The following is a 25,962-nucleotide window of genomic DNA, read 5'->3' as shown; positions in this document are numbered from 1 at the left end:
ATCAGCTTGTTGTTGTGCAGGCCAAGATGGCGGCACAGGCGGCGGCTGCAGCGCAGGCGGCGGCGGCTGCGCAGGCGGCCGCGGCTCAAGCAGCGCAGGCCGAGGCAGCCGAGTCGTGGTATTTGGCTCTCCTGGGGTTCGCCGAGCATTTCCGCACGTCCAGCCCGCCCAAGATCCGCCTGTGCGTTCACTGCCTGCAGGCCGTGTTTCCGTTCAAGCCGCCTCAGCGGATCGAGGCCCGTACGCACCTGCAGCTCGGCTCGGTGCTTTACCACCACACGAAGAATAGCGAGCAGGCGCGCAGCCACTTGGAAAAGGCGGTGAGCGGGCGGGCCGGCGGGCGGGCCGGGGACGCGGGGGCGACCCTCTCCGCCTCCACCGGATTTGGGGCTCCCGAAGGCCTCGCCCTCACCTGTGGTGACAGACAGGACTCCGCCACGCCCTCTCAGCGAGGACGGGGGAAGTTGTCCCTTAGCAAGGACGGGGTTCCCGCGTCGGGGATCTCGTTTGGGTCGCAGTGGGATCGTTGCCCAGAGCGTCAGCCTGGAAGCTCGTTCCTGGTCCCTGGACTTGGAATTGTGCCCCTCAGCTGTCTGGGTCTCCAGTCTGTCCTTTGTGCCAAGGCTACTGGGGAAGCTGAGACCCTGCCCGGGGTGGGACATTGTTGTCCTGTGAGGAAGCGAAGGATGTAGATCCGGAGTCGTTGCTCCACAGGGGTCTGAGGTCGGTCCCGCCGTTGGTGCTGCCTTTTCTGGCCACGTAGTGCTCTATCTTTGAAGGAGTCCCCACTCACCTCCAGCTTGTTTTGTGACAACTTGGTGCTTCACAGAATTAGAAGAGGTAGCTGTCATTCCTCTCCTCAATATACTCCATGGCTATAGACATGTTTCTTCTCATAGAAACCGTCCCTTTCACACCTCCGCCTCCTTTCTGCCGTTCACCTATTTCTGTTCTGATTGACAGAGCTCCTTGGGTCATCTCGGATCTTTAAATATGATGACCCGCAGTCAGACTAAGTCAGACTAAGGAAATTGGCTTCAGGAGGGGTTCAGAATCCTTGTTTCCCAGGCTGTACACTTCTAATCCTCACTGACAACTTCCTTTTTTCCAGAGTGAAACAATACAGTGAGGTGATATGATTTAGCTAAGGTCACCCCGTGAGGTTTTCTTTTTGTTCATGGGGGTGAGGGTGGGTCTTACTATGTAGCACGGAATGGCCTCAGAATTCCCAGCAATCAGGTATTGAGATTCCAAATATAGTTGCTCATGCCTAGAATGTGAGCACTCACGGTAGAGGCAGGAGAATGATAAACACAAGGCTAGCCTGGGCTACGTAGCAAGACTGCCTCAAATAAAGAAAGTAGGTCTGGCTAGAAGATTCAATGGTTAAAGGCTTTTGCAGCACAAGCCTAATAACTTGGATTCAATCCTTAGAACCCACGTTGGAAGGTGAGAACTGACTCCCAAACGTTGTCTTCTGACCTGAACATGTGCCTGTACTCATACACACACACAAATAATAAAATTAATTTTAAAAATAAAATGCGCTGGGTGTGGTGGTGGAATCCTCTAATCCCAACACTTTAGGAGACAGGCACACAAATCTGAGTGTTGCAGAACATCCAGGGCTACATAGAAGACTCTGATGATGAAGGAAACAAAACCTGGAGCCGGGTGGTGGTGGTGCACGCCTTTAATCCCAGCACTTGGGGAGGCAGAGGCGGATTGATCTCTGTGAGTTCAAGGTCAGCCTGGTCTACAGCGTGAGTTCCAGGACAGCCAAGGCTGTTTCACAAAGAAACCCTGTCTCAAAAATATCAAAAGAAAAGAAAAGAAAGAAAGAAAAAAAAGAGAAAAAAATCTGGGCTCAAATTAAATTTGTGAATATCTTAAAGATTTAATTATTTTTAATTATATGTGTGAGTATATGCATATAAATGTTGTGCCCACTGAGGTCAGAGGCCTTGAGTCCCCTGAAGCTAGAGTTAGAGTCAGAGTCATATGTGAGCTGCCTAATGGAAATATTGGGAAGAGAACTTGGGTCCTATGAAGAGCATCGTGTGCTGTTAAACTGCTGAGCCATCTCTCTAGCCCTTTCAGTTTAATGATCACCAGTTCCCATACTAGACCAAGATAGCGATTATTGTGTTAGTGAAGTTTTTTGTTTTGTTTTTATTTTTGTTCTTTTGTTTGCTTTTTCTTTCATTCATCAAGAAGCTTCTTGTTCCCCTTGACGTGAAGTGTCAAGCCTGTTTTGGACTCTGGGTATTAGCTAACTGAAACAGTCACTACCCATGTAAGCTTTTTCTTTAGTGAGACTAGCAGTCAATAAACCTGATAGTATGAGAGCTGTGAACTGGACCACAGGAAGTATAGAGTTGATGTCGGCCCGTTGGGACAGTGGGTATGCGGGTGTCTCTTATTTGGATGAGAGTGACATTTGAATGGTGCAAGCCAGTGAACCCACTCTGAGATTCAGGTCAGTAACAAGGAATGCATGTGGCCAGCAGTGGATTGGAGAGGCCAGGGCAGTAGTGAGTAAGGTGACCCTGCCAAGAGCCAGGCTTTAGTGTAGGTGCAGACTGGAGGTTGCCAGGACATGGCTGCTTCTAAAACTTTTCTTTCTTATTCAGAGCAGCTAATCTCACCACCTCCCTCCCTCCCTTTTTTCCTTGGGTGTCAATGTATCCTGTATTCCATCCACTCAGCCTGTGCCATCATGCCTGCAGTTGCTCTCTTTTAGCTCTTGGCTTTGAGAGTAGTACCTGAAACACTTGTGAAGTGCTTTCCTTTGCTGTCACAAAAACCTGACTCCTGAGGGGTCTCCCACAGAATCATATGGTGCCCTTTATAGGAAATCCTGTTAATCTCTACTACTCCTCCATTCAAAATCTGAGTGAGTTTCATTTAAAGTGGCATGTATAACCCCTTTTTCCCCCTTGAGTGACCCATGGACCCTGTCCGTAAGCCACTCTGGTCCTAAACTGTATCACCAGCCTCTTCATTTATTCTCATTGCACTTTCCCCAAAGCACAGCTATGGGCTTTATTCTCTTCTCTCTTGGACCCACTCGGTAAAGAGTACTAGCATGAATCACACACAGACCATAGTCAAGCCACTTAGAGCCCTGAAATTGGGATTCAGTGAGCCCAGGAATTCCAGGTTAGCCTGAGCCACACAACAAGATGCCCTTTTCTTTAAGAAACTAAAAGTGTAATTAGGTTCTTTTAGAAACCACACCTGGCTTTGGTTCTTAGGTTTGAAATTGTGTATTCTGTTCCCTTCTTCCCTTGCTGACCTTTGTCAGCATGGTCACACTGTAGCTAGTACCACCTGTTGACCCTCTCCTGTAAGTACCCTTTAGCAGATATCTCTCAAGTATTAAGTACAATACTGCAGTGCTGCATCCAGCAGCTCATAAATAGGTACCTGATGTCTAGTCACAGCCCCATGTCATTCAGTCACCTTATCAACAAAGTATAGTACAGCAACAAGATACGGTAAGTTTGGAGCAATAAGGTGGTGGTGGCACATTCCTTTTTCCCAGCACTTGGGAGGCAGAGGCAGGCTGGTCTCTTTGAGTTTGAGGCCAGTCCTATGAGTTACAGGACAGCCAGAGCTATAGAGATTTATTTATTATATACACAGTATTTTGCCTGCATGTACACCTGCACACCAGAAGAGGGTACCAGATCTCATTACAGATGGTTGTGAGCCACCATGTGGGTGCTGGGAATTGAACTCAGGACCTCTGGAAGAGCAGCCAGTGCTCTTAACCTCTAAGCCATCTCTCCAGCCCCTCTCCTTCAGTTTTGAGACAGGAATGAAAACGGAACCTGGAGCTAACCAGTTGGCCCAGATATCCTCTTGTCTCTGCTTCCCAGAGCTGGAATTTCAGGACTGAAGCACAGTACCTTGTTTATGTGGGTGCTGGCTGTCAAAACTCAGGGAGTACTTGCTAAATGAACATCATCCAACCTTCTTTATTTAATTTGTAGTGCTGTGGATTGAACCTAGGTTCTTGTTGCACATTGAACATGCATCCTACTGTGTGCATTCTACTCCTAACTCTGCAACCTCAAACTTTGTTCTTTTGATCCCATAATCCCTTTTGTCTCTGAACCTGCAGTGTGCAATGCCATTCTTAGGTGCTCCCCATTTGGAAGCTGCAGAGAAGAGAGGAACTGTTGTTTTTTGATTCTACAGTTAGTCTTTGGCCTGGTTGAGGACACCCTGCTGATGACTGGCTTTGTGTGGGTTGCTTTATTAGGTGGAGTTGACCAAGATGGTCTCAATCACCTAGGCTTGAGTGACCTTCCTGGGCTTCCATATTAGGCTGTAGGTTTGTGCTGCACCTGCCCCAGCTGCTCTGTGATAATGTCTTTGCTCTTCTGACCTGGAAAACAACTCCAGTTCCACTGGTCAGGCACTGTTATTCTCTGATTGGCCTGAGAGTCTCTTCCCTCTCTTGATGCCTGAGGCTCAGATGGAGCAGCTCTTCCTCTCCTGGGTTTTGATCATACTAGATTCCATGCTGTATAGGCCTGGGATAGAAACTCATGCCCAGACTTCAGCTACCATACAGAGCAGCTCCATGGACAACAACCTGTGCTTCTTCCTGTTTTCTTTTCTGCTCTCTCCTCTCTCTCACTCTTTTCATCCCCTCTGACTTAAGGAACTAAAGTCAGCATCGCCTTTCATTCTGACTCCCCTGCTTGCCTCCTCCACATCATCTTCAGAATACTGTTTTTAGTGTTTATGTGTCAGCCCTGTGTTAAGCTCCATCTCACTAGATCCTCAGTGAACCAATGGGATAAAGACCTTATTTTCTTTTTCACATTAAGTGTGTGCATGTGTGTACACAGAGCATGTGTGCAGGTCAGAGGACAACTTGTGGAAGTCTGCTCTCTCAGGTGCTCAGGTTTGGTGGCAAGAACCTTTACCCAGTGAGCCATCTTGTCCACTCCTATACTGATTTCTTTTTTTTTTTTTAACGTATCAACATTTTCTTATATTTATTTATTATGTATACAACATTCTGTCTCTATGTACACCTGCAGGCCAGAAGAGGGCACCAGACCTCATTACAGATGGTTGTGAGCCACCATGTGATTGCTGGGAATTGAACTCAGGACTTTTTAACTGCTGAGCCATCTCTCCAGCCCCTCTACTGATTTCTTTATGCCCACCCTCAGGTGTTGGCTGGAAGCTGTTCCAGAGCTTTGGCTGCTCATAGCAAGACATTAGGGAAGCTCCCTCTGTTTCCAGTCATGATTGTAGCAATCAGTAGCTACTCAAGTTGGTGGTTTAGAAGATCTGAGGGTTTTTTTGTTTTGTTTTATTATTATTATTTTGTTACTTTGTTTTCTATGAATAAGAAGCCTGTCAACTGGGTGTGCTGACTCATCCCTATAATCCCTGCACTTTTGAGGCTGAGGCAGAAAAAAAAGATGCTGTTAATTCAAGGCTGCCATGACCTTGCCTCAAAAACCGAAAAACATGAGGCTGGGCAAATGCTCACTGGTTTAAAACTGTTGCTGTTGAAGAATGAGACCCTGAGTACAGATCTCAGTCTACATGTAAAAGAGCTGACATGTGCACATAACCCCACTGGGAACCCCAGTGTTGTGGCTGCTGAGGGGCCTAGGACTTGCTGGCTGCTAGTGCCTGCCTTCTGTCTCAAGGGAATAAGGGAGAAAGTGGCAGAGCATGATTGAAAAGAACTGACCTCCATATTCATGGGCTATTGAATGCATGCACACACGCATACATGTAAAGAAATCATATAAATAAATAAGCTTTTATTTAAAAAATAATTTGGGCAGGTACTTCTTCCCTACTGGATCAGACTTCACACCCAAAAGTGTACTCCCAGCCACTGCTGCATGAGTGGCGCTAAGCAGTCAGCCTTGCCACCCCAGCTAGTCCAGGTCTTGGTTCCTTTCTTATTAACTTTTCTGGGGCATCTGACTTCCCCTTTCCTGAAGAGCCCTGTGCTCACATCCTACTCCAGCCTTCAAAGCCCAGCACCAAGTGCCCCATCTTGTATGGCCTTTTGAGACAGTGGGATGCTCAAGGGCCCAGTCTACCTGTCCACACCCTTCAGGCTCCTCTCAAATGTTAGTTATTTGGTAACTATTTGTTGGACCCTAGGTTGGCAGGTCAGTGTTAGGTGTGTTCTTAGGACGTCCTTGAAGATCCAAATGACTACACTGCATGGCACACTAGCTAGGAACCTGTTGCAACATGTAGCTTGAGACACAGTGGTTTCCTAAGTCAAAACTGGCCCTCTGAATACTTTTATTTATTTACTTATTTGTTTGGAGACAGGGTTTCACTGTTTAGCTTTGGCTAACTGTGTAGACCAGTATGGCCTCAAACTCATAAAGATCCACCTGTCTCTGCTTCCTGTGTATAGATTAAATGTGTGTGCCACTATACCCAGCTAGTTATTTTTATGTGTGTTTTTTTTTTGTGTGTACACACCTGAATGTTGGTGCCTGTGGAGACTAAAGGTGTTGAGAAACTGGGATTCTGGGTGGTTGTGAGCTCGCTAACATGAGTCCTCAGTAAGAACAGTAGTAACACTGGTAGCCAGGGTTTTTTGTTTTGTTTTGTTTTGAAGATGTTTCAGTGTACCTTCTCAAGCTGACCAGCTGCTGTCCACACTGACATTCCCTTCTGAGACTAGCTCTGCCTTCTTCGAGCCTATTTGATATGCTACTTCCTCAGGAGGAACTTGGTCTCCATACACCAACCCCCTCCCCTATTGTAACTCACTCTTGAGCAAAGCTTTGCTGAATGTCCAAGCTTTCTGCCAGACCATCATCCCTGCTGAAGTGTAGAATGTGGCCAAGATCACCCTGGGATCCCCTCCCTGGAGTATGTGGGAGTATTAACTTCTTGTCTGATGTTAGAAGGATAAATCCCCTCTTAGGCATCTACCAAGTGCCCTGCAGCTTCCATTCCCACAATTAGATTATAGGGAAAGCAAGCACACACATCGCTTCCCCACATGCTTTGCCAGCCCCAGCATGAACCACATAGCCAGGCACCAAACATTTGCCTCAAAATTAATTAATCCTTTTTCTTTCTCTTTCAGTGGTTGATATCACAGCAAGTATCCTTTTCTTGTTTGTGTGTGTTGGGGGTGTGCCCTGCTAGGGGTGGAACCAAGAGCCTGGGTCTTGCTAAGCAAGTGTTCTGCCATTGAGCTATACCCCAAGCCCCTGTACTGTGCTCTTGAGGGAGTGTTCTGCTTGAATGAAAAGCCAGTGATAAAAACTAGAAACCTCTCCCTTCCCTGGCGTACCATGTGCCCTCACTGCCCTGGAAGCCAGCCACCACTTTGGTTTGCAAGGTCTTCATCCTGCCCCAACGTGGCTCCTCTGCTTGTCCTATAACGTGGAGGAGGAGAACTCATTAGCACTGTGGCCCTTTTTAAAGAGAACTTTGCACCAGACTATAGTGATGCACGCCTTTAATTCCAGGACTAGAGAGGCAGATGCAAGTGGGTCTCTGTGAGTTTAAGGCCAGCCTGGTCTACACAGAGAAACCCTGTCTTCTAAAACAAAAACAAGATAAACAAAGAGATGTCTTTGTGTTGTACTTCCTTAGCTGGCCTTCTCCAGATCCCACAGTTTGAAGATGTTAAATTTGAGGCAGCAAGCCTGTTGTCAGAGCTGTATTGTCAAGAGGTGAGAACATGTTCTGAAAGCGAAGTCTCCCCCTATCTCCTGGGCCTAGCGGGAGATTATGGTTTCCAGTTGGGTAGAAGTTCACATTGTTTTCAGCCCTCAGAGACCCTGGGAACTCACCCCATGATTGTTGCAAACACCAGAACCACAAGGTGCTCAGAGCCCTTCTGTGGAGTGCTGCAGCCTATGTGTACACAGAGCTTGTGTATGACTTGCTCACACTTTTATTCCTGTGTTTAGTAATTCAGGGCTAGGGATAGAAACCAATGAGTGTCTCACCTGTACTAGAAAGACACTGCCACTGAGCTCTGGTCCTGTGCCTCTCTCCTCCCAGTGTATACTGCCTACTGTGATAGAAGTGATTCAACACCATTGTCCAGTATTCTTAAAGGTGCAACTTTTCCTTGTATCTTTTTTTGTGGTCTAGGGGATGCCAGGGCCTTAAGCCTGCTAAGTAGACACCTTCTAACACCAACTGTACCTCCACCCTTCAGATTTTGTTGTTATTTATTTTTATTTTAATGGGTATAAATACTTTGTGTATGTGAGTGTACAACATCCTTGCCAGTTGTTCAGAGTTCAGAAGAGGATATGAGGTCCCTTGGAACTGGACTGACAAATGGTTATAAGCTGCCTTGTGAGTGCTGGGAACTGAACCCAAGCCAGAGCCATCTCTCTACTTTTCGTGTGTGTGTGTGTGTGTGTGTGTGTGTGTGTGTGTGTGTGGTTTTATGTTCATTTTGGGCTTGGTGTTTCTGTTGTTGGGTTTTTTTTTGCAGGGGTGTTGTTTTGAGATAGGGTCTTAGTATATAGCCTTGACTGGCATAGATGTGGCTGTGTAGACCAGGCTGGCCTCAAACTCATAATGATTCACTTGCCTGCCTTCCAAGTGCTGGGATTAAAGGTGTGCACCACCAGACTCAATACCAAATGTGTGTGTGTGTGTCTATGTGTACATAACTTTTTAAGTTGTTTTTGAGACACAGTCTCACTATGTACCTACCCCTAGCTGCCCTAGAATACCTCCTGCATTAGCTTCCTTAGTATTATCCCAACTTAAGTTGCCTACCATACCTGTCTGAATGAGAAGCTGTTATATTTTATATTATATTCTTAACTTTTTGTTCGGTTTTCTTTTTTGTTTTGTTTTGTTTTTTTGAGGTTTGTTTTTTTATTGTTATTTTCTTTTTGGGGACAGGATCTCTCTACATAACTCTGACTGTCCTGGAACTTACTATGTAGACCCAGGCTGGTTTTGAACTCATAGAGATCTGCCTCCCTAATACTGAGATTAAAGGCATGGTCCACCATGCTTGGCCTTTATATTCTAAATTTTAAAAAAAAAAAAAATTTTTTTTTGCACAGAGTCACACTGTAGCTTAGGCTGGCCTTGCTCTCATGGGCAGTCCTGCTTCAGATTCCCAAGCGTTGATAAAACAGGTGTGAACTATCACACCTATCAAGAAGTGTTTCAGAAGCATGTAGACTCTCCCCAAGTGGCAAGTACACTGTACTTGAATTCCCACGTCATCCCATCAAGTGGCAGCGGCTGCATCAGGGTCCAATGCGACTGCCAGCTTGTCCTCCTTGAACTTGAAACCATATCCTTTCAGAACTCTGTGGATGCAGCAAAGCCACTGCTGCGGAAAGCCATCCAGATCTCACAGCAGACGCCATACTGGCACTGCCGCCTCCTCTTCCAGCTCGCAGTGAGTACAGGAGAGAATGAGACCTTAGGGCATGAACTCAAGTACCAGACACACATGCTCCCCTTGGGGGCCTCCTGGCTGCCATATGGGGACAGGTTGTTCCACTCTGTCAGTCACCTTTTCTTTCCTCATCTTGTCTACACCTCTCTCTCGGGGGCGCCTGGATGACCCCTTGCTGGTGTTGTCTACCCTTGACCTAGCTATCTGTCGTGTCTCCTGTCTCCAGCCCTATCCCCCATGTAGCCAAAGATACTGGACTTCAGAACCTTTCCCCAAGAGGTCTCCTTGCAGCCTCCCATGTGCTGTTGCCAGCAGCTGAGGAAGTGGCTGGGCAGCTATATGACATTGTGTGCAAGGTAGCTGTGCTCTATACCAAGGAGCTGCCTTTGCCTTTCCAGGGATTAGCTGGATTTGGTCTCTCTTTCAGTTGTTCAGGCTTCCGATTTGAAGCATCCTTATTCCCCTGCTCCTGAGGGAGCCCTTCCTAGTAACCCACTTGGTACGCCCTGGGTCTGCCTGAGAGCCCAGACTGCTGATTCTGTGCACCAATAAGCTGAAGTGACAGCATGAGTCGTGTTTGCCCAACTGTTTCCCCAGTAGTTATCACTGATGGCTGTCTTGGTGCTTGAACTCCAAACCCACACTGCAGTGACTATGCTGATGTAGGAGGCTCAGCCAAACTGGGGCAAGTTCTGAGGATGGGCATTGACAGCCATGGTCATTGTTTTTTCTCCTTTTTAGCAACTGCACACACTGGAGAAGGACCTGGTATCAGCCTGTGACCTCCTGGGCGTGGGGGCTGAGTATGCCCGAGTGGTGGGATCTGAATATACACGGTAGGCTGTGCCCATCCTTTTCCTCCTGCTCTGTATCTTAGAAAGAGCTCGGCTGTTCTGCTACTGACCCTAAACATGGCATCTTGGTGTGTGAAGGTGACCTCTGGTATTGTGAACCATATAGTCAATCTTAGCAAGTAGCCTATCAATTCAAGAGACATGAATTGCTGGCAGGGAATGCAGAGCTGGTATCTCATTGATAGAGCTGGTACTGGCAGTTTCTCTCTGATATTTTTGAGTCAGGCTGTCTGTCACTACTGTAGCCCAGGATGAACCCCAGGTACTTGCTTTATTCCTCCTGCCTCAGCCTCCCCTTGGGATGAGAGATTTACACTTCTACATGTAGTTTCCAAATCACTTGAAATGGGGAGTTCTGGTAGGATTTGTCCAGACTTTATTGTATAGGGCCTCCTTGACAGCCAGGTGTGATTCATTGTCCACACACCTGCATGCTGCGCTTGTTGAAGAGTGAGACAAAGTAAAGTGGGCTAGCACTGGTATGAGAGACCAACCTGCCCTGTTGTGGGAGTTCCTGTCCTCAGTTTCACCATGTATGTAGATCTGCTTGGGAAAGTCCGAGGAGTGGGGGCTAGGACAGGTCATAGGAACCCTGGTGGAGAAGAAGAGGGGAGAACATTGACCTTTCCAGTGTTATGAGTTTATTCCCTTAATCCAGAGAGGGACCTGGGTGGTGAGAGCACAACCCAGTTCAAAGGTGAGGTGGTGACAGCCCAAGCCAGTTCCTGTTTCATGCATCCTCTGTGCCACACCCATATCTGCTATGTTGGAGCATCAAGGTGACTTGAGGGTGCCATCTTCTACTCTGCCCAGAACTTGGCCCTCTGACCTTTTGTAATGCTCACAGGTATGGCTGCATCATGTAAAATAATTGGTGCTGAAGGTGGAGGATCCAAAGAAGTAGGATCCCAAGTTAAAGATTGAGAAAGTAGAGGGGTGGATCATTGTTTAAGAGCATTCCAAACCCAGATTTACTCATCAGCACCTTCATTAGGAGAGTCACAGTTTCCTATAACTCCAGTTCCTAGTTATCTGATATGCCCTTGTGGCCTCCTTGGATGTATTTACACATGTAGGCACTCACACATAGACATAACAAAAGTAAATTGTGTGTGTGTGTTCTTTGTTTTTTGAGACAAAGTTTCTCTTATGTAACTCTATCTTGGAATTCCATATATAGACCAGTACGGGCTTGAACTCACAAAGATCCATCCACCTGTCTCTGCTTCTTAAGTGCTGGGATCAAAGGTGTGCTCCACCATGCCCAGTTGATTTTTTTTTTTTTAAGTTCAAAGTTAAGTTGGGAGTAAAGTGATAGTGTAAGACATTAAGTTCAATCCCCAGCATGCCAACCCCCAGAAAAAAAATTCATCATCATCTTCAGCTGCATACCAAGTTTGAGGCCAACCTGGGTTACATGAGAACCTCATGCCCTCCCCAAAATACCATAAATATAAATGAGAACAAAATTCAGCACACTAAAAGGTTATTTTATTAAGCACACCTCCCTGAGGGGCAACCTTTTTGATCCCCAGGGTTCCTGGTGTCCTTCAAACCTGATGTCTTGTCTCTTTTCCAGGGCACTATTCCTGCTCAGCAAGGGGATGGTAAGTCAAGACTGGTGGGTGCAGCTGTATGGCTTCAGGTGGTAGGTGTGCTATTGAGGAAGCCTTCTGTGGAGCCACCTGTACAGTTCCTTTGTTGTATCTAGCTTTGTTTATTTGAGACAAGGTCTCTCTATGTGTCCCTGGCTGTCCTGGAACTCTGTAGACCAGGCTGCTGGCCTCAAACTCACAGAGATCTGTCTGCCTCTGTCTCCCGGGTGCTGGGATTAAAGGCAAGCGTTGCCATTCCTGACATTATTGCTCCCAGCTCCGTCATCTGAGGGGAGGTTCCTAAGCTGTCGGACTGGTGACAGTGACGCCCCCCTCACCATCCCTTCCAGTTGCTGCTGATGGAGCGCAAACTGCAAGAGGTGCACCCATTGCTCACTCTGTGCGGGCAAATCGTGGAGAACTGGCAGGGCAACCCCATCCAGAAGGAGTCACTGCGTGTCTTCTTCCTGGTGCTGCAGGTGACCCACTACCTGGATGCTGGGCAGGTGTGTTGTCTCTCAGACAGGGGAAGGGATTGCTTATGATGTGGTCTCATTGTTGCATGTTGGTGAGTGCACTTACATAGATGCAGGTGTCCTGCTCCAGCACGGATACAGTTCAACCACCCAAGGATAGAGAGTACTCGGATAACAGAGTTTATTCTAGTGGCTCTGTTCTCATTTGAGTAAGAATGTATGGCCTCACATCCATTGAGTGGTTGGGGGGAGTTTCTGGGGGAGTCGTGTAGTAGGCTCCCCTTTCTCAGCTTACAGCTGCATTGTGAGGGTTAGTAGGGACCTTGGTGTGGCTTCATAACTGCAAATTGAAGACCTGACACCTGTGTCTGCGATGGCATCAGCCTATGATGAATGGAAGCCACCTTGCCTGTCTTGGCCCTTGCCTGTTTCTATGGTTCCACTGGCTGTACCCGCTTTGTGGTACTGGGCCAGTGTTGTGTGGACCAAGGAGTGCTCAGTGAGCTTATTGTTAGTAAGGGCTTTCCTGTGTTTCTATTGGGCACAGCTTTTCATACAGCATGGAAAACATGGCAAATATTTGTTATTTTTGATTGCTGAGAGCCACAGCTATCCTGAGAGGCTCAGGATGGCAGACAGGAGGGTTGGTAGAAGCTGCAATGCCCATAAGGCTTCTATTTGTGGGAAGCCAAGTATAACCCAGCCAAGATCTGTGCTTCCTGCTAAAGAGTAGCCTGGACCTGGTGAGGTGTACTCGTGGACAGGGAGGCCCCATGCAGGAGCTGGGCAAGATTGCTAGGCCTCCAGGGATGTATTGCTGAAACATGCATGCCACAGGTGAAGAGTGTCAAGCCATGCCTGAAACAGCTGCAGCAGTGCATCCAGACCATCTCCACGCTACACGATGATGAGATCCTGCCCAGCAACCCTGCTGACCTCTTCCACTGGCTGCCCAAGGAGCACATGTGCGTGCTCGTCTACCTGGTGAGTCCCACCACCCTGGGCCTGGGCTGGGAGAGGGCCCTGTGACCACCATCCGCTTTCCTTGCAGGTCACAGTGATGCATTCGATGCAGGCTGGCTACCTGGAGAAGGCACAGAAATACACAGACAAGGCACTAATGCAGTTAGAAAAGCTCAAGAGTAAGTGCCACCTATGTGGGGACCCTAAACAATCCCAGCAGCTCCAAGTTGTCCTTGACATTAGGACATGTCCACGCCTAGGGAAGCCAGGGTAACCCTTACCTACTTGCTCTGAAGCCTCCAGAGTCAGGGGGTTCTGTGCACACACTTTACTTTATGCATCTCAGGTTACATGTGGCCTTAGTATTGCTCTAAACCACTTTGGTCCTGTGCCTTCCTCAGCACTGCTGGAGGGAGAAGTGAGCTGGGAACTACTTCTCTTTCCCTTAAGCTGGATCAGGCAAGGTCTAGGCCCCTCTTCCTCCCAAGGAGAGTTGTGCAGAGCTGCTAAGAACTGCCTAGGTTCCTCATAGTTTGGATCCTGGCCCAGGCATGCACAGTTCAAGACATCTTGAAGAACCCTCTCAGTAGGTTCTTGAACTCTTAACTGGGGTGGCGGCTGTGACAGCCTCTGTAGAGCTGACCTGTGCATGGCATAGTCCTCAGCCTAGAGTATCCTGTGGTTTTTGGTGCGTGGAGTCCAGGCCAGGACCTGTACTTGTTGAGCCCCTGCTGTATCTGAGTACCACCCAGTGGGGATTTCTTAACCTTGGGACACTTCACAGTGGCCTTGGCTTGAGCTTATGTCTTTATCTAGATGGGAAGGGATTATAGCAGGGATGTGTGGGTAGGGCCCTGTGGGACCATACCTACATGCTCATCCTTGCCTCCTGTCCCCAGTGCTGGACTGCAGCCCCATCCTGTCATCCTTCCAAGTGATCCTGCTAGAGCATATCATCATGTGCCGGCTCGTCACAGGCCACAAGGCCACTGCACTACAGGAGGTAGCAAGCACAGAGCAGGATGGTGGGAGCTGACATGGGTAGGGGCACAGGTGCCAAGTGGGGAGGGTGCAGTGACCTCACTGTCACTGCTTTAGCAGAGTGAACTGTATAATCTAATGTAAGCCAATGGCCTGGCTCCCTTGCATGCTCAGGGAACATTGTGATGTGACTGGGATTCCCACCTTTCTGAGAACATTGGAAAGTCACTTTATAGCCAAAGTACTCAGTTGAAGCTGGGCAAGGAGAAAGGAGATCAGGGTCACCTTCCTCCCTGTGACAACTTCTCCTTCCAGGACTTTGACCCTAGTTTGGCAAGTGTGTCTTCCAGCCTTGAGTCTATACTGGGTCCAGGACAGACAGTGACCTCCATTCTCTCCTCAGATTTCCCAGGTCTGCCAGCTGTGCCAACAATCCCCCCGGCTCTTCTCCAACCATGCTGCCCAGTTACACACACTGCTGGTAAGTGTGCCCTGGGTGCTGGGCCCTACTCTTGCCAGAATCCCGAGCCCAGAACATACCTAACAAAGAATGTGTGTGATCCACCCTGAAAGAATCTGGATGTCCCAATAAATAACCCTGTGACACTATTCAGTTAGTATCCAGATGTTCCCAGTGAACTTTGTTGTGTCAAGGGGAGAGATGTCCTTTACAGCAATATGAAGCTCATCCCAGAGGCCCAGGTAAACACTCTTACAGCTGCCCTACATCTATCCCTGTCCCTGCAGGGCCTGTACTGTGTCTCTGTGAACTGCATGGACAATGCTGAAGCCCAATTCACCACAGCCCTGCGGGTAAGGCTGACTCCTGGAGCAGCAATATGTCAAATTGGGTACCCCCTCAGTGAGGATGGAGACTAAGTTAGGTCTGCTGCTAGAGCCGTAGGCTTTGAGCCTCCATTCTCTGCAGTCAGCCTGACACTTACCATGACAGTGACACAGTTCTTGTTGATATGGAAGCTGATGGGGTGAAGATTCTTGAATACCCTGGACAGATAGGAGAGAGGACATATGTATCAGGGCCATTGGGACACTGGGTGGCTACTTTAACACCTGGTAAGTGCCAGAACACCCTCAGGCTGTGTCGGTTTATGGTCCTCCTGGGGTCATAATTGGTTCTGAAGTTATGTAGAGTAACATTGTATGCATGACTAGTGCCTTGGACATGCCTTTATCCTATCTAAGTCCCTCAATAGGTGCTCAGGGACAGGGGCTCCCACACTAGACGCCTATCCCCTTATTCTGCTGACCTACAAGTTCCTGCTGGTCCGTTTCTCCCAGAGCAGCTGGTCCAGAGCAGATACCTCTTGGACCAGCTTATTTACCAGTTCTGTCCACCTGACCCAGGACCAGGGAAGAATGTCCCTTACCTTGGCATCAATGTCCTTGCAGGAAATGGGGGCTACTGACCCATTCCCCCAGGGAGCCCCCAGTAGAGATTTTGGTGAGCAGGATTCTGTTCTATGAGCAAGGTGGCTGGCTGGGGCATCTCTCTGACTGGGATGGGGGTTCCCTTCCTTGGTGGTCTACATGTCTGTGGGTGCTATGTGAAGAGCCAACTGGCTGCCAACTCTACTGCTTCTACCCTCATCTTCCTCCCTGGGCCTCAGGTCCTTCTGCTGTACTGTCAAGGCCCTTCTTCAATGCCAAGAGCCTCACATTCTTAGTGGTTGTCTTACTTCTCCATATGGCTTTGGCCTAGCAGCACAATTCTGAAGTAATATGCTGAGGGGAGTCCTTTGGGAGAATCCATTGGAGGGGATGAGCTAGGGCAGACATGGACCTCACCCTCAAACTGTGGCTCTTCCTATTGCCCACAACTTACCGCCTAGTACTGCTTGCTCCAGCTCAGGTTAGGGAAGGGTACTCCGGGTTTTTGAGTGCCTAGCCTGCTGAAGACCCTGTACATCACTGGACTGCTCAAAATTCCATATTCTTTCTCCCTTCAATCCCATACTGGAGATCAAACCCAGGATTTCACACATGCCAGGCAAGTGCTATACTGCTGAACTGCAGCCCCTGCTCATAGTTTTTAAGAGGATATCTCAGGGGGCTGGAGAGATGACTCAGAGGTTAAGAGCACTGATGGCTCTTCCAGAGGTCCTGAGTTCAATTCCTAGCAACCACATGGTGGTTCACAGCCATCTGTAATGAGATCTGGTGCCCTCTTCTGGCCTTAAGCATACAGACAGACAGAACACTGCATACATAATAAATAAATAAATAAATCTTTTTTTTTTTTTTTTAAAGGATATCTCAGTTGCACAAGCTGCCCTTAGATTCTGATCTTGCCTGGCTGGGTGTGGTGGCGCACACCTTTAATCCCAGCACTTAGGAGGCAGAGGCATGTGAATTTGAATTTGAGGCCAGCCTGGTCTACAGAGCAAGTCCCAGGTCTGTTACATTTAGAAACTGTGTTTTGAAAAACCAAAAGAAAAAGAAAAAGATTTTCTGGTCTTGGCCTCAGCTACCTAAATGCTGGAGTGACCGGCCTCTACCACCACACCTAGCAGTATACTCCTTTTGGCCAACTAAATGTCCCACAGCTTGTGGTTCAATGGCAGAGAACACACCTAACGTGCTTCAAGGCTTAGGTATACATCTGTTGACTGGCAAAGAAAAAAACAAGGGTGGCTGCAGGCTCTCATCCCAGCACTCAGGACATTGAGGCAGAAGGATAGAGAATTCCAGGCTAGTCCGGGCTGTATGTTGAGACCATGTTTTGCCATTATCCACTGTTGATCACTGACAGGATCGGGATAGCTAGCTTTCATGTTCACTTTCTAAATGACCCCTGATGTAGCTGATGGAGAAAGAACTCCACTTTGTGTTTGGGTTTGGAGTGAGCTGGTTGAATTGGAAAGGAGCCCCTGAATAGCTCTGTGTTCAGTCAGGCTCCAGCAAGGTGACAATGGCCAGACTGGCCCCCTAAATGCTCTGTCTTCCATTCCAGCTCACCAACCACCAGGAGCTATGGGCCTTCATTGTGACCAACCTTGCGAGTGTGTATATACGGGAAGGAAATAGACACCAAGAGGTAGTAGGTGACATGCTTCATGTTTGGTATCCTTTCTCCATCTCTTGCCCAGGAGCTGTGGGTGTCCTGGGCACCCACAGACCTTAGCAAAGCCCAAATGTATGTCGGGTGGTGGTAGTGCATGCCTTTAATCCCAGCACTCAGGAGACAGAGGCAGGTGGATCTCTGTGTGTTCGAGGCCAGCCTGGTCTACAGAGTGAGGGCCAGGATAGGCTCCAAAGCTACACAGAAAAGCCCTGTCTTGAAAAACCACCCCCCCCAAAAAAAATAGAGAGAGAGAAAAAAGAAAGAAAGAAAAGCCCAAGTGTTTAATTTTTATGAGGGTACAGCTTTTGAGGGGTTGGGACTGGGGCTGCACTCCTGCAGCTATGTGGCCTCTGTGCCATCCTAAGCCTCTTAAGGTTTATTGACTCCACATTGTGCTTTTTTTTTTAATTTGTGGTGCTGGGGTCCAACCCAGGACATTGTGCATGCATACTGCCAAACGTTCTGTCACAGAACCATGGCCTCCCCCCAAATCAAGGGGAAGAAGGTCTTATATAGATAGATGAACCTCTGCCACCCTGACTGTCAGGGAGCTGAGGCAGGACATCAGAGGGATGCTGTTCCACCTTCACTCTCCTTCATGGTTCCCTCAGATGGACACCCCCCCATCTCAAGGCTGTTCTGGGCAGGCATGCTGCATACTGTGCTATTCTTCCACTGGAGTGGAGAAAGCCCCATCCCCCTGTAGCATGTTCAGGACCTGGCCTCGGGGTAGAGCTCAGTCCTGACTAACTAACATTTCTCCACCAGCTGTACAGTTTGCTTGAGAGGATAAACCCAGACCACAGCTTCCCAGTCAGGTGAGTAGCCTGTGCCCCACACCCCCATTGCTCATGGGATGGCATGTGCTCCTGTGGGCCCCAGACTGCCAGACAGACTCAACACTGCTTGCACCCCATCCTTCAGACAGTCTGCAGAGGCTCCCTTTGGGAAACCTTTCTCCTATATCTGTGACTCTCTGCTTCCCTGCAGCTCACACTGCCTCCGAGCGGCAGCTTTCTATGTGCGTGGGCTCTTCTCCTTCTTCCAGGGCCGCTACAATGAAGCCAAGTGAGTTTGGGTTGGGGCACCATGTATGAAGCCTCTCCTCCCTCAGGCCACCTCTGCTTCTGTGTGACTGATATGCCTGCAGGTGTCAGCATCTGTTTCCCTTGTACAGGCGATTTCTGCGAGAAACTTTAAAGATGTCGAATGCAGAGGACCTGAACCGCCTCACAGCCTGCTCCCTTGTGCTGCTGGGTCACATCTTCTATGTGCTAGGGAATCACAGGGTGAGTCCCTGCCTAGCCAGTGGGCAGTATGGAGAACGGGGGAGCACCACTATGGAGCTTGGCACTTCTTGTCCTGGAATTCAGGAAAGTATATTGTGAAAGCCCCACGCACTACCAACATGCAAGGTCTGGAAGGCATGGGGGCCTGGGGTCAGGTTCCGTTCCAGGGTGTATATGTCAGGCTCACAAGCCTCAAACCTGAGAGACAGCTACCTCCTGCCTTGCTCCTTCCTGTAGGCTCCTCAGCACACCTTTCCTCTAGAATACATGGCCCTCTGGGACTGTGCCAGGACCTTAGGTGGAACCAACAATGTCAAAGCCTCCCATGTCTGTGGCACCATCAACCACATAGCTTCACATGACTTAACTTTTTTATTTCACTTTATTGATAAAATATAGTGAACAGCCAGTGGGAGTAGCTTGACCATGGAGAGCAGGGAGTGGCCTTGGTGTTCCCAGTGCTGTGGCCTGCTAAGTGGACAGCTACCTAGTCATTGGGCAGGACCATGTTTACCCTATGTGATGGTGGTACTCTAGTGTGGGGTGAAACACTTGGAACAGGGATTTGGGCCAGAAATCTGCTTGTCTGGCAGTGTTTGCCACTCCCATGACTTGCCATAAAATACCCTGTCTGCATGTGTAAGCCTGACTTAGGGAGACAGCTGGGCCTGGCATGGAGCCGCAGGGAAAAGCCAGCTAGGCCAGCCCCTCATGGGTGAGACAAGCATTTCAAGAGCAACAGCCACGTAACCAGGAGAAGTCTGGCTCAGATGTGTGTCAGACCCATGCTATGCATCTATTGAGCCAGCTCATATTTCAGCCCTTCCTCAGTCTGAAGGACGAGAACAGTTCTTCTGCCCACTGAGGTTTGAGAATCCTCTGCTCAGTTTGGTTCTGGTTGTTGGAGGTGGAGGTCTGACTGCAGCCCTACTGCATTGGGTTTGGTTAGGTTGTCCCACTAAGCTGTGCCCAGGCCTAGAATCTGGCTTTTTTTTTTTCAATATTATTTTTAGATTTTTCAGTATTTTTAGATTTTCTTATTTTCTATGTGTGAATGTTTTGCCTGCACGTATGTATGTGTGTGCCTGGGTACCCACAGGGATCAGAAGAAGTGGGTCAGATCTCCTGGTACTGGAATTAGACAATTGTGAGCTGCCATGTGGGTGCAAGAGCAGCCAGTGTTTTCAACCTCTGAACCATCTCTCTGGCCTCTGGTTTGAGGGTTTGGTGTCCCGCTGCTGGGAGTTGTCACAGGACATACCCAAAACCAGGCCTACAATCTAGGTAGGTAGAACAGGGTGTGGTTTGAACTTGAGAGCAATCTCCTGTTCCTCAGGGTGGACTCTAGGTCAGCACCAGGAGACTATTTCCCAGGACTCCCTTAGTACTCATGAGAGCACTGGGCTCTAGGTCAGCATCTCAGCCCACACAGAAGCTGAGTAGAGTGGGTCACAAACCAGAGACCCCGCCTACAGAAGCCAGCTCAAAGGAACAAATCTTCTCATTAGACCAGCGACTTCTTCCTGAAGCAGACCTTTAGCTGACACAGGCTGCTTTCCCTCAGAGACCCAGGGACACCTACTTGAATTTACAGTTCGTTCTTTTTGCTTTGTCTTGTTTTGTTTGTTTGTTGTCTTTGAGACAGGGTTTCTCTGTGTAGCCCTGGCTGTCCTGGTAATTCACTCCATACACCACTCTGATCTGCCTGCCTCTGCCTCACAAATGCTAGGATTAAAGGTGTGCACCACCACTGCCCAGCCTAATCATTTCTTTTTTCTTTTTTGTTTTTGTTTTTTGAAACAGGGTTTCTCTGTAGCTTTGGAGCTTGTCATAGAACTCGCTCTGTAAATTCTGCCTGGCTAATCATTTCTTATTGTGACTTCAGAGCTGTTTTTTTTTTTTTCTCTAGCTAGCAGAAAGCACACTGTGGTCCACTCATTGCCTCATGTGAAGAGCAAGAGCAAGGATGCTCATTGGTTGTTGTTGTTGGTGGTGGTGGTGGTGGTGGTTTTTCAAGGTGAACAAGACTGCTTCAGGTGACCATTTTAGGTAGGCTCTGAAGTTGGAATAGGAATTTGTCCAGCAGCAGCGGACAAACACCAGCCTGGCCAGGTGGAGTCAAAGCCACTCTTCCAAAGCCACCAATTCATTCTTAGCTTTTGATTGGCAGGAGAGTAACAACATGGTGGTGCCTGCCATGCAACTGGCCAGCAAGATCCCAGACATGTCTGTGCAGTTGTGGTCATCGGCCCTCCTGAGAGGTGAGAGTGAACAAGGCTACCAGACATACTTGTGGAGCCCTGATAGCACATGAGCAGGACTGCATCTCTAGGGACTTTTATTTTTGTTTATTGGAGACGGAGTCTGATATGTAGCCCTAGCTGGCCTGGAATTCTATGTAGACAAGGCTGGCATTGAACTCACAGAGATTTACGTTCCTTTGTCTGCCAAGCCACCATGCCTGGCTTTCCAAGGGACTTTTAAGAACTGTGGTGGGTGGAGCTGGAACTTCTCCTTATAGGGCTTTGTGGATGATCCTCCTGGGCCTCAAGATGAGCTTGGATCCCTGAGGGCAAATCCTGTCTGCTCTGGGTGGTATGGGTTTGGCCACCCAGGATATGAACTAGACAATGACACCTGCTCCATTCTCAGATCTAAACAAGGCATGTGGGAATGCCATGGATGCCCATGAGGCTGCACAGATGCACCAGAACTTCTCCCAGCAGCTGCTACAGGACCACATTGAGGCCTGCAGCCTCCCAGAGCACAACCTCATTACGGTATACAGGGTGGGAAAGCAGACATGTGGGTGAGGACCTCCAGCTCCTCAGGTGTGAAGGGCTGTGTTAGTTGTCCCTTTTTCCTAGAAGGGCCACTAGGCTCACCCATGTGTGTTCTCCCCAACAGTGGACAGATGGCCCACCTCCTGTGCAGTTCCAAGCTCAAAATGGACCCAACACCAGCCTGGCCAGCCTTCTGTGAGGCCCTTCTGGCCTGTGTCCCCAACTTGGACCCAACACTGAAGCTCTCTGGGAACAAAACCACCAGGGTATCTACCAGTCCCTCACCGTTGTCCAGAGCTGAGTGAGTCCCAGGAGTGCTGGAGTCATCATCTACCACTGAGGGTGACAGCTGATCCCTGCCTGTACCAGGACTCAGTGCCGTCTCTTGGAGGGGACTGATGTCCTAATCTGTATCTGAATAGGATGACAATCTGTACAGGGCCATCATTAGACTGTTCAACCAAACCTTGGTGCCGACTACCTAAGTGCAACAGCACAAAGCGGCCTACAGCCCAGGGCAAGCTGAGGGTAGAGAAATAGCCCTCACTTTCCTCATCCTGCTGTTCTTCCAGTGTCCCTGCACTCAGGGACTTTTGAGGACCTGGAAGTCAGCCTCTCGACCTGACTGTTCCTGGAAGGTGATCTTAGTGCAGGGGAGGAGCTTGGGACCAGGTGTGCATGGTGCAGTTGATGGCAGCTGAGACTTTGGGTACCCACCTTGCCTTCGGCCATCTCCTTGCTCATATTCAACGTCGCCTTTTGGCCCAGGGTACTAGGCAGAAGTCCCGCTGGACCTGTATGAAGGAGCTTCCTTCCTGGCAGCTGTGCAGCCTTCCCATGGAGGACACATACGGGACCATCTCAGCTCCTCTTGGCTTATGGGCTCCACCAAGGGTGACACAGTGATGTCAAGGGACAATGGTTCCTGCCAGTTTGCGGTACCTAGACAGGTACTCTCTTTGGTGGTAAAGATGGTGCTTGGGAGCTGTCTGTCACCCAGGCACCATGAAGGCCACTTCTCAGAGCTTTGGAATTTTGGAATCCATGACTGAAGGAACAAGGCTCCAAGGCCTTCGTGGACATTGTCACTGAGCCACGTGGCAGCCACTGTCCCTGGTCAGGTGCTCCCAACCTTTTCATCTTCCTCCAGCCCCTTGGGTCCCAGGGACCCCCCCCCTCAGTGTCTGCATCACAGCCCTGCCTATTTATTTATGCTTTCTTTTCTTTTTTTCTTTCTTTCTTTTTTTTTTTGCTTCTAGGGCATTTTGTACATAGAGCATTTCAAACAAGAACCTTGCAACTTGACATCTGTCCTGGTGTTAGAGTACTTTTAGTGACCATGTCTTAAGCACTGAAAACTAAGGATGAGGTTATGGCAAATTCCATGATCGGTGTTGAGGGGTCAACTGAAGTGAAACCTCCATGACCTCAGTGCAGTCACCACAGTGTCCATTAACTAAAGATTGAGAGAAAAACCCAAAAGGGCCAGCACGCACAGATATTATGGTTCAGGAGGTCCTTAGAGGGAGCCACAAGCCACCCAGGGAGCCAGGCTGGGGTATAGCCCTATGTGTCTGTCATCCTTGGTCCACAGGTGACACAGGTGAAGGAAGGTATGCCATGAGTGTGGAGAGTTTTTAATGTGGTGTTGCCTGGTTTTAGCAGCTTGTGCTTTTAATCAAGAACTTAACAGTTTTAAGTGGAAAGCTGTGAGAAGTCCACCTGTATTGCTGGTCTCTTCCTACAGGACTCCTCCAGTCTTCTCATTTTCCCACCCTTCAGCCCTCCCAGCAGCCCCTCTGTAGACTGGAGTCCAGCCTCAAAGGCACAGCCCTTTTCTGAACTTAGCCTAGTGGGAAGCTGATCCACAGCCCCTTTTTCTGTTTGATTTTTGGGTGGTTTGGTTGATTGATTCTTTTGTTCTTGCTTGTTTTGAGGGCTCTGCAGTGCAGCGGTCACCAGCCTGAGTAACTCAGTTTTCTTGTCTCAATCTCCCAAGTGCTGAGATTACAGGCAAATTCCACCATGCTTGACTCTTTTAGTTTGGCTTTGGGGTTTTGATTGGAAGGGACAGTTCTTCGAGGTTTGTTTTTTTGTTTTGTTTTGAGATGGTATCTCTTATTTGTGAATGACCCTGAGTTCTGATTCTCCTCTAACCTGTGGTGACAGGCTTTTGCCATTACACCTGCTTTACCTGGTACTGCTAGGCTAGTGGTCCACCAACTGAGCTATAGCTTCATCTCTTAGTCCCCTGTCTTGATACATTTGGTTTAGACCCTCTCTGAAGGGCATTCCACCCTGCAGCTCCAGCACACAAGCCCCTAGACAGGTTTGCTCCTATACCCAGGTGTCCCACTGGTCCCTTTCCAGCATTTGGGAAGCTGAAATGGAAGAACTATTCCAAGTTCCATGCCATTCAGGGCACCACAGTGAACACAAATACACCAATAAAAGAAAGCCTGGGCCAACCCTTGTGCTCCAGAGTGGGGAAGGCTTTTTGCTGTGCCATGAGATTGGTTATTTGCTTGTTGAATCTTGACTGTTGAGTTGAAATCCATATAAAATTAGACAAGTTTTGTTGACAGGTGTTTTTTTTTGTTTGTTTTTGGTTGACTGAATTTGACAGAGATAGAATTTTACTGTGTAGCCCTGGCTACCCTTGAACTTGTAGCTGTTCCTCCCCAAATCTCAGTTAAGAATAAGGTGTAAGCCACCCCTCACAGGTTTAGACTGTTTTGTTTTTGTGGCTTGGTTTGAGGATCTCCACCTCTGGACCTAGGACATTCTTATGCTTCAAACCTATGTTTCTGGCACCATAGGTGACACCTACTTGGCATCTCTCCGGTCACTTTTTTGTGTTTTTTGTGCTTTGCTGTGGGTGGAACTGAAGCCTTGTGTATGACAAACATACCTTCCATACTGCACTGCACGGCAGCTGCTCCCTCAAGCCATCGTCAAGATCTCCCAAGACCCCAGTGCTAAAAGACCCAGAGCAGAGCCTCCACTGCCTTTGGGTGTGTTCCCAGCTGCTGTTCTTCCTGAGAGGATTTGGATTACAGCTTTGTTTCCTATCCACACCTGTATGTATCTGCCTTAGCAACTCAACCTAAACTGGATTTCAGGTAGATTCTGCTCATTCTTCATCAGCTTGAAGGTTATCACCTCAGAACAGGTCAATGTCCTGGGTCCTATATCACCAACCAGTGTCTGGAGAAGAGAAGGACATGCTTGTTGAATCCTCATGCTTCACTAGTGTGTGTTTGTGGCTGATCCACAAAGGAAAAGCTGCCCTGTGAGAGCAGGTGTCCCCATCTGGGAGGATAGAGTCTGTCACCAACCTGCCCTAAGCTGTTTGAGAAGTTACCCCAGAGGTTGAGGAGTGATTGCAAGGTAGAAACAAGAGACGTTCAGGTCTGGGCTACACAAGACTGTTTTTAAAAAAGAAAGAGAGAGAGAGAGAGAAAGAAAGAAAGAAATGGGAGCTGGAGAAATGGTTCAGCAGTTAGGAATTACTGCTCTTCAGGAGTACCTAAATTGCAGCATGCATGTCAGACAACTCACAACTACCTGTAATTCCAGCCCCAAGGGGTCTGACACCCTCTTGCCACTACAGTTACTCAAACACTTATAGAATATACACTTAATTAAAAGATAAATCTATAAAAAGCCCCTATACCCAAGTCAAGTCATTTGTTCCATTCCCAGAACCCATGTGAAAAGTCAGGAATGGGGAAGACAAAATCTGAGTAAATTGGGACCATGGTAGAAGGGGAAGGGAGAGGAAGGGAAGAGAGCCGAGAAAAATATATAGCTCAATAAAAACAACGGGGCCTAGAGAGATGGCTCAGAAGTTAAGAGCACTGACTATTCCAAAGGACCAGGGTTCAATTCCCAGCACCCACATGGCAGCTCACAACTGTCTAAGTCCAGCTCCAGAGGGCCTTCACACAGACACACATGCAAGCAATACACCAGTGTATATAAAAGTAAATCTTTTAAAACAACAGAAAGTTGGCAAGATGACTCAGGGTAAAAGCACTTAAGCCTGACAACTGAGTTTGTTCCCAGAACATAGTAGAAGGGGAGAATCGACTCCCAGAAGTTGTCCTCTGACTTTCACATGTATGTCATAGCATGCAGACCCACAGTTGCACACATATTTAAGAAACAACAGTCAAGTGGTGGTGGTGCATGCCTTTAATCCCTGCACTCCGGAGGCAGAGGCAGACAGGTCTCTGGAGTTTGAGACCCTGTCTCAAAAACAAAAAACAGATGTGTGGCTGTGCATGTTGCCCAAGGCAGGTGACACTGGTGGCAGTTCAGTGCCTCACTCACCTCCAGAACACATCTCAGAGTCACCATATAGCTCTGACAGGTGTTTTCCCTCATTGCCAGTTAAGCACAAACTGCTCCAAAGTGTTGCTGTGATCCGGAAGTGCATCTCTCCCTGTCTTCATAAGCATGCTTGCCCCTGGAGGCAGGGGATATGCTCCTTCATTGGCCACCAGGGGTCAGGACAAATCCAGGCACCAA

General features: G+C 48.5%; 1 protein-coding gene across 2 annotated transcripts; it reads left to right on the top strand.

The window, feature by feature from the left end:
* Positions 1-3: 3 nt before the first annotated feature.
* Positions 4-24,011, top strand: Mau2 (MAU2 sister chromatid cohesion factor). Of its 2 annotated transcripts, none has more exons than XM_048427144.3 (19): positions 4-320; positions 7,103-7,120; positions 7,632-7,697; positions 9,311-9,406; positions 10,148-10,242; positions 11,840-11,867; positions 12,206-12,361; positions 13,169-13,315; positions 13,383-13,473; positions 14,194-14,297; positions 14,679-14,756; positions 15,023-15,088; positions 17,247-17,330; positions 18,126-18,175; positions 18,348-18,425; positions 18,535-18,646; positions 20,817-20,907; positions 21,299-21,426; positions 21,554-24,011. In XM_048427144.3, the coding sequence occupies exons 1-19, from the start codon at positions 27-29 to the stop codon at positions 21,626-21,628; spliced, it is 1,857 nt and encodes a 618-aa protein (XP_048283101.1). In that variant the 5' UTR covers positions 4-26; the 3' UTR covers positions 21,629-24,011. The 2 variants fall into 2 exon arrangements, with proteins under 2 accessions (XP_048283101.1, XP_048283100.1); XM_048427143.3 differs by having other exon boundaries at positions 17,247-17,333.
* Positions 24,012-25,962: the final 1,951 nt, after the last annotated feature.

This window comes from Myodes glareolus, chromosome 23, assembly GCF_982192425.1.
Source record: "Myodes glareolus chromosome 23, mMyoGla1.1, whole genome shotgun sequence".
NCBI lineage: Eukaryota > Metazoa > Chordata > Mammalia > Rodentia > Cricetidae > Myodes > Myodes glareolus.
Note: the sequence above shows the minus strand (reverse complement) of the source record. Positions and strands in the feature narration are given on the sequence as shown.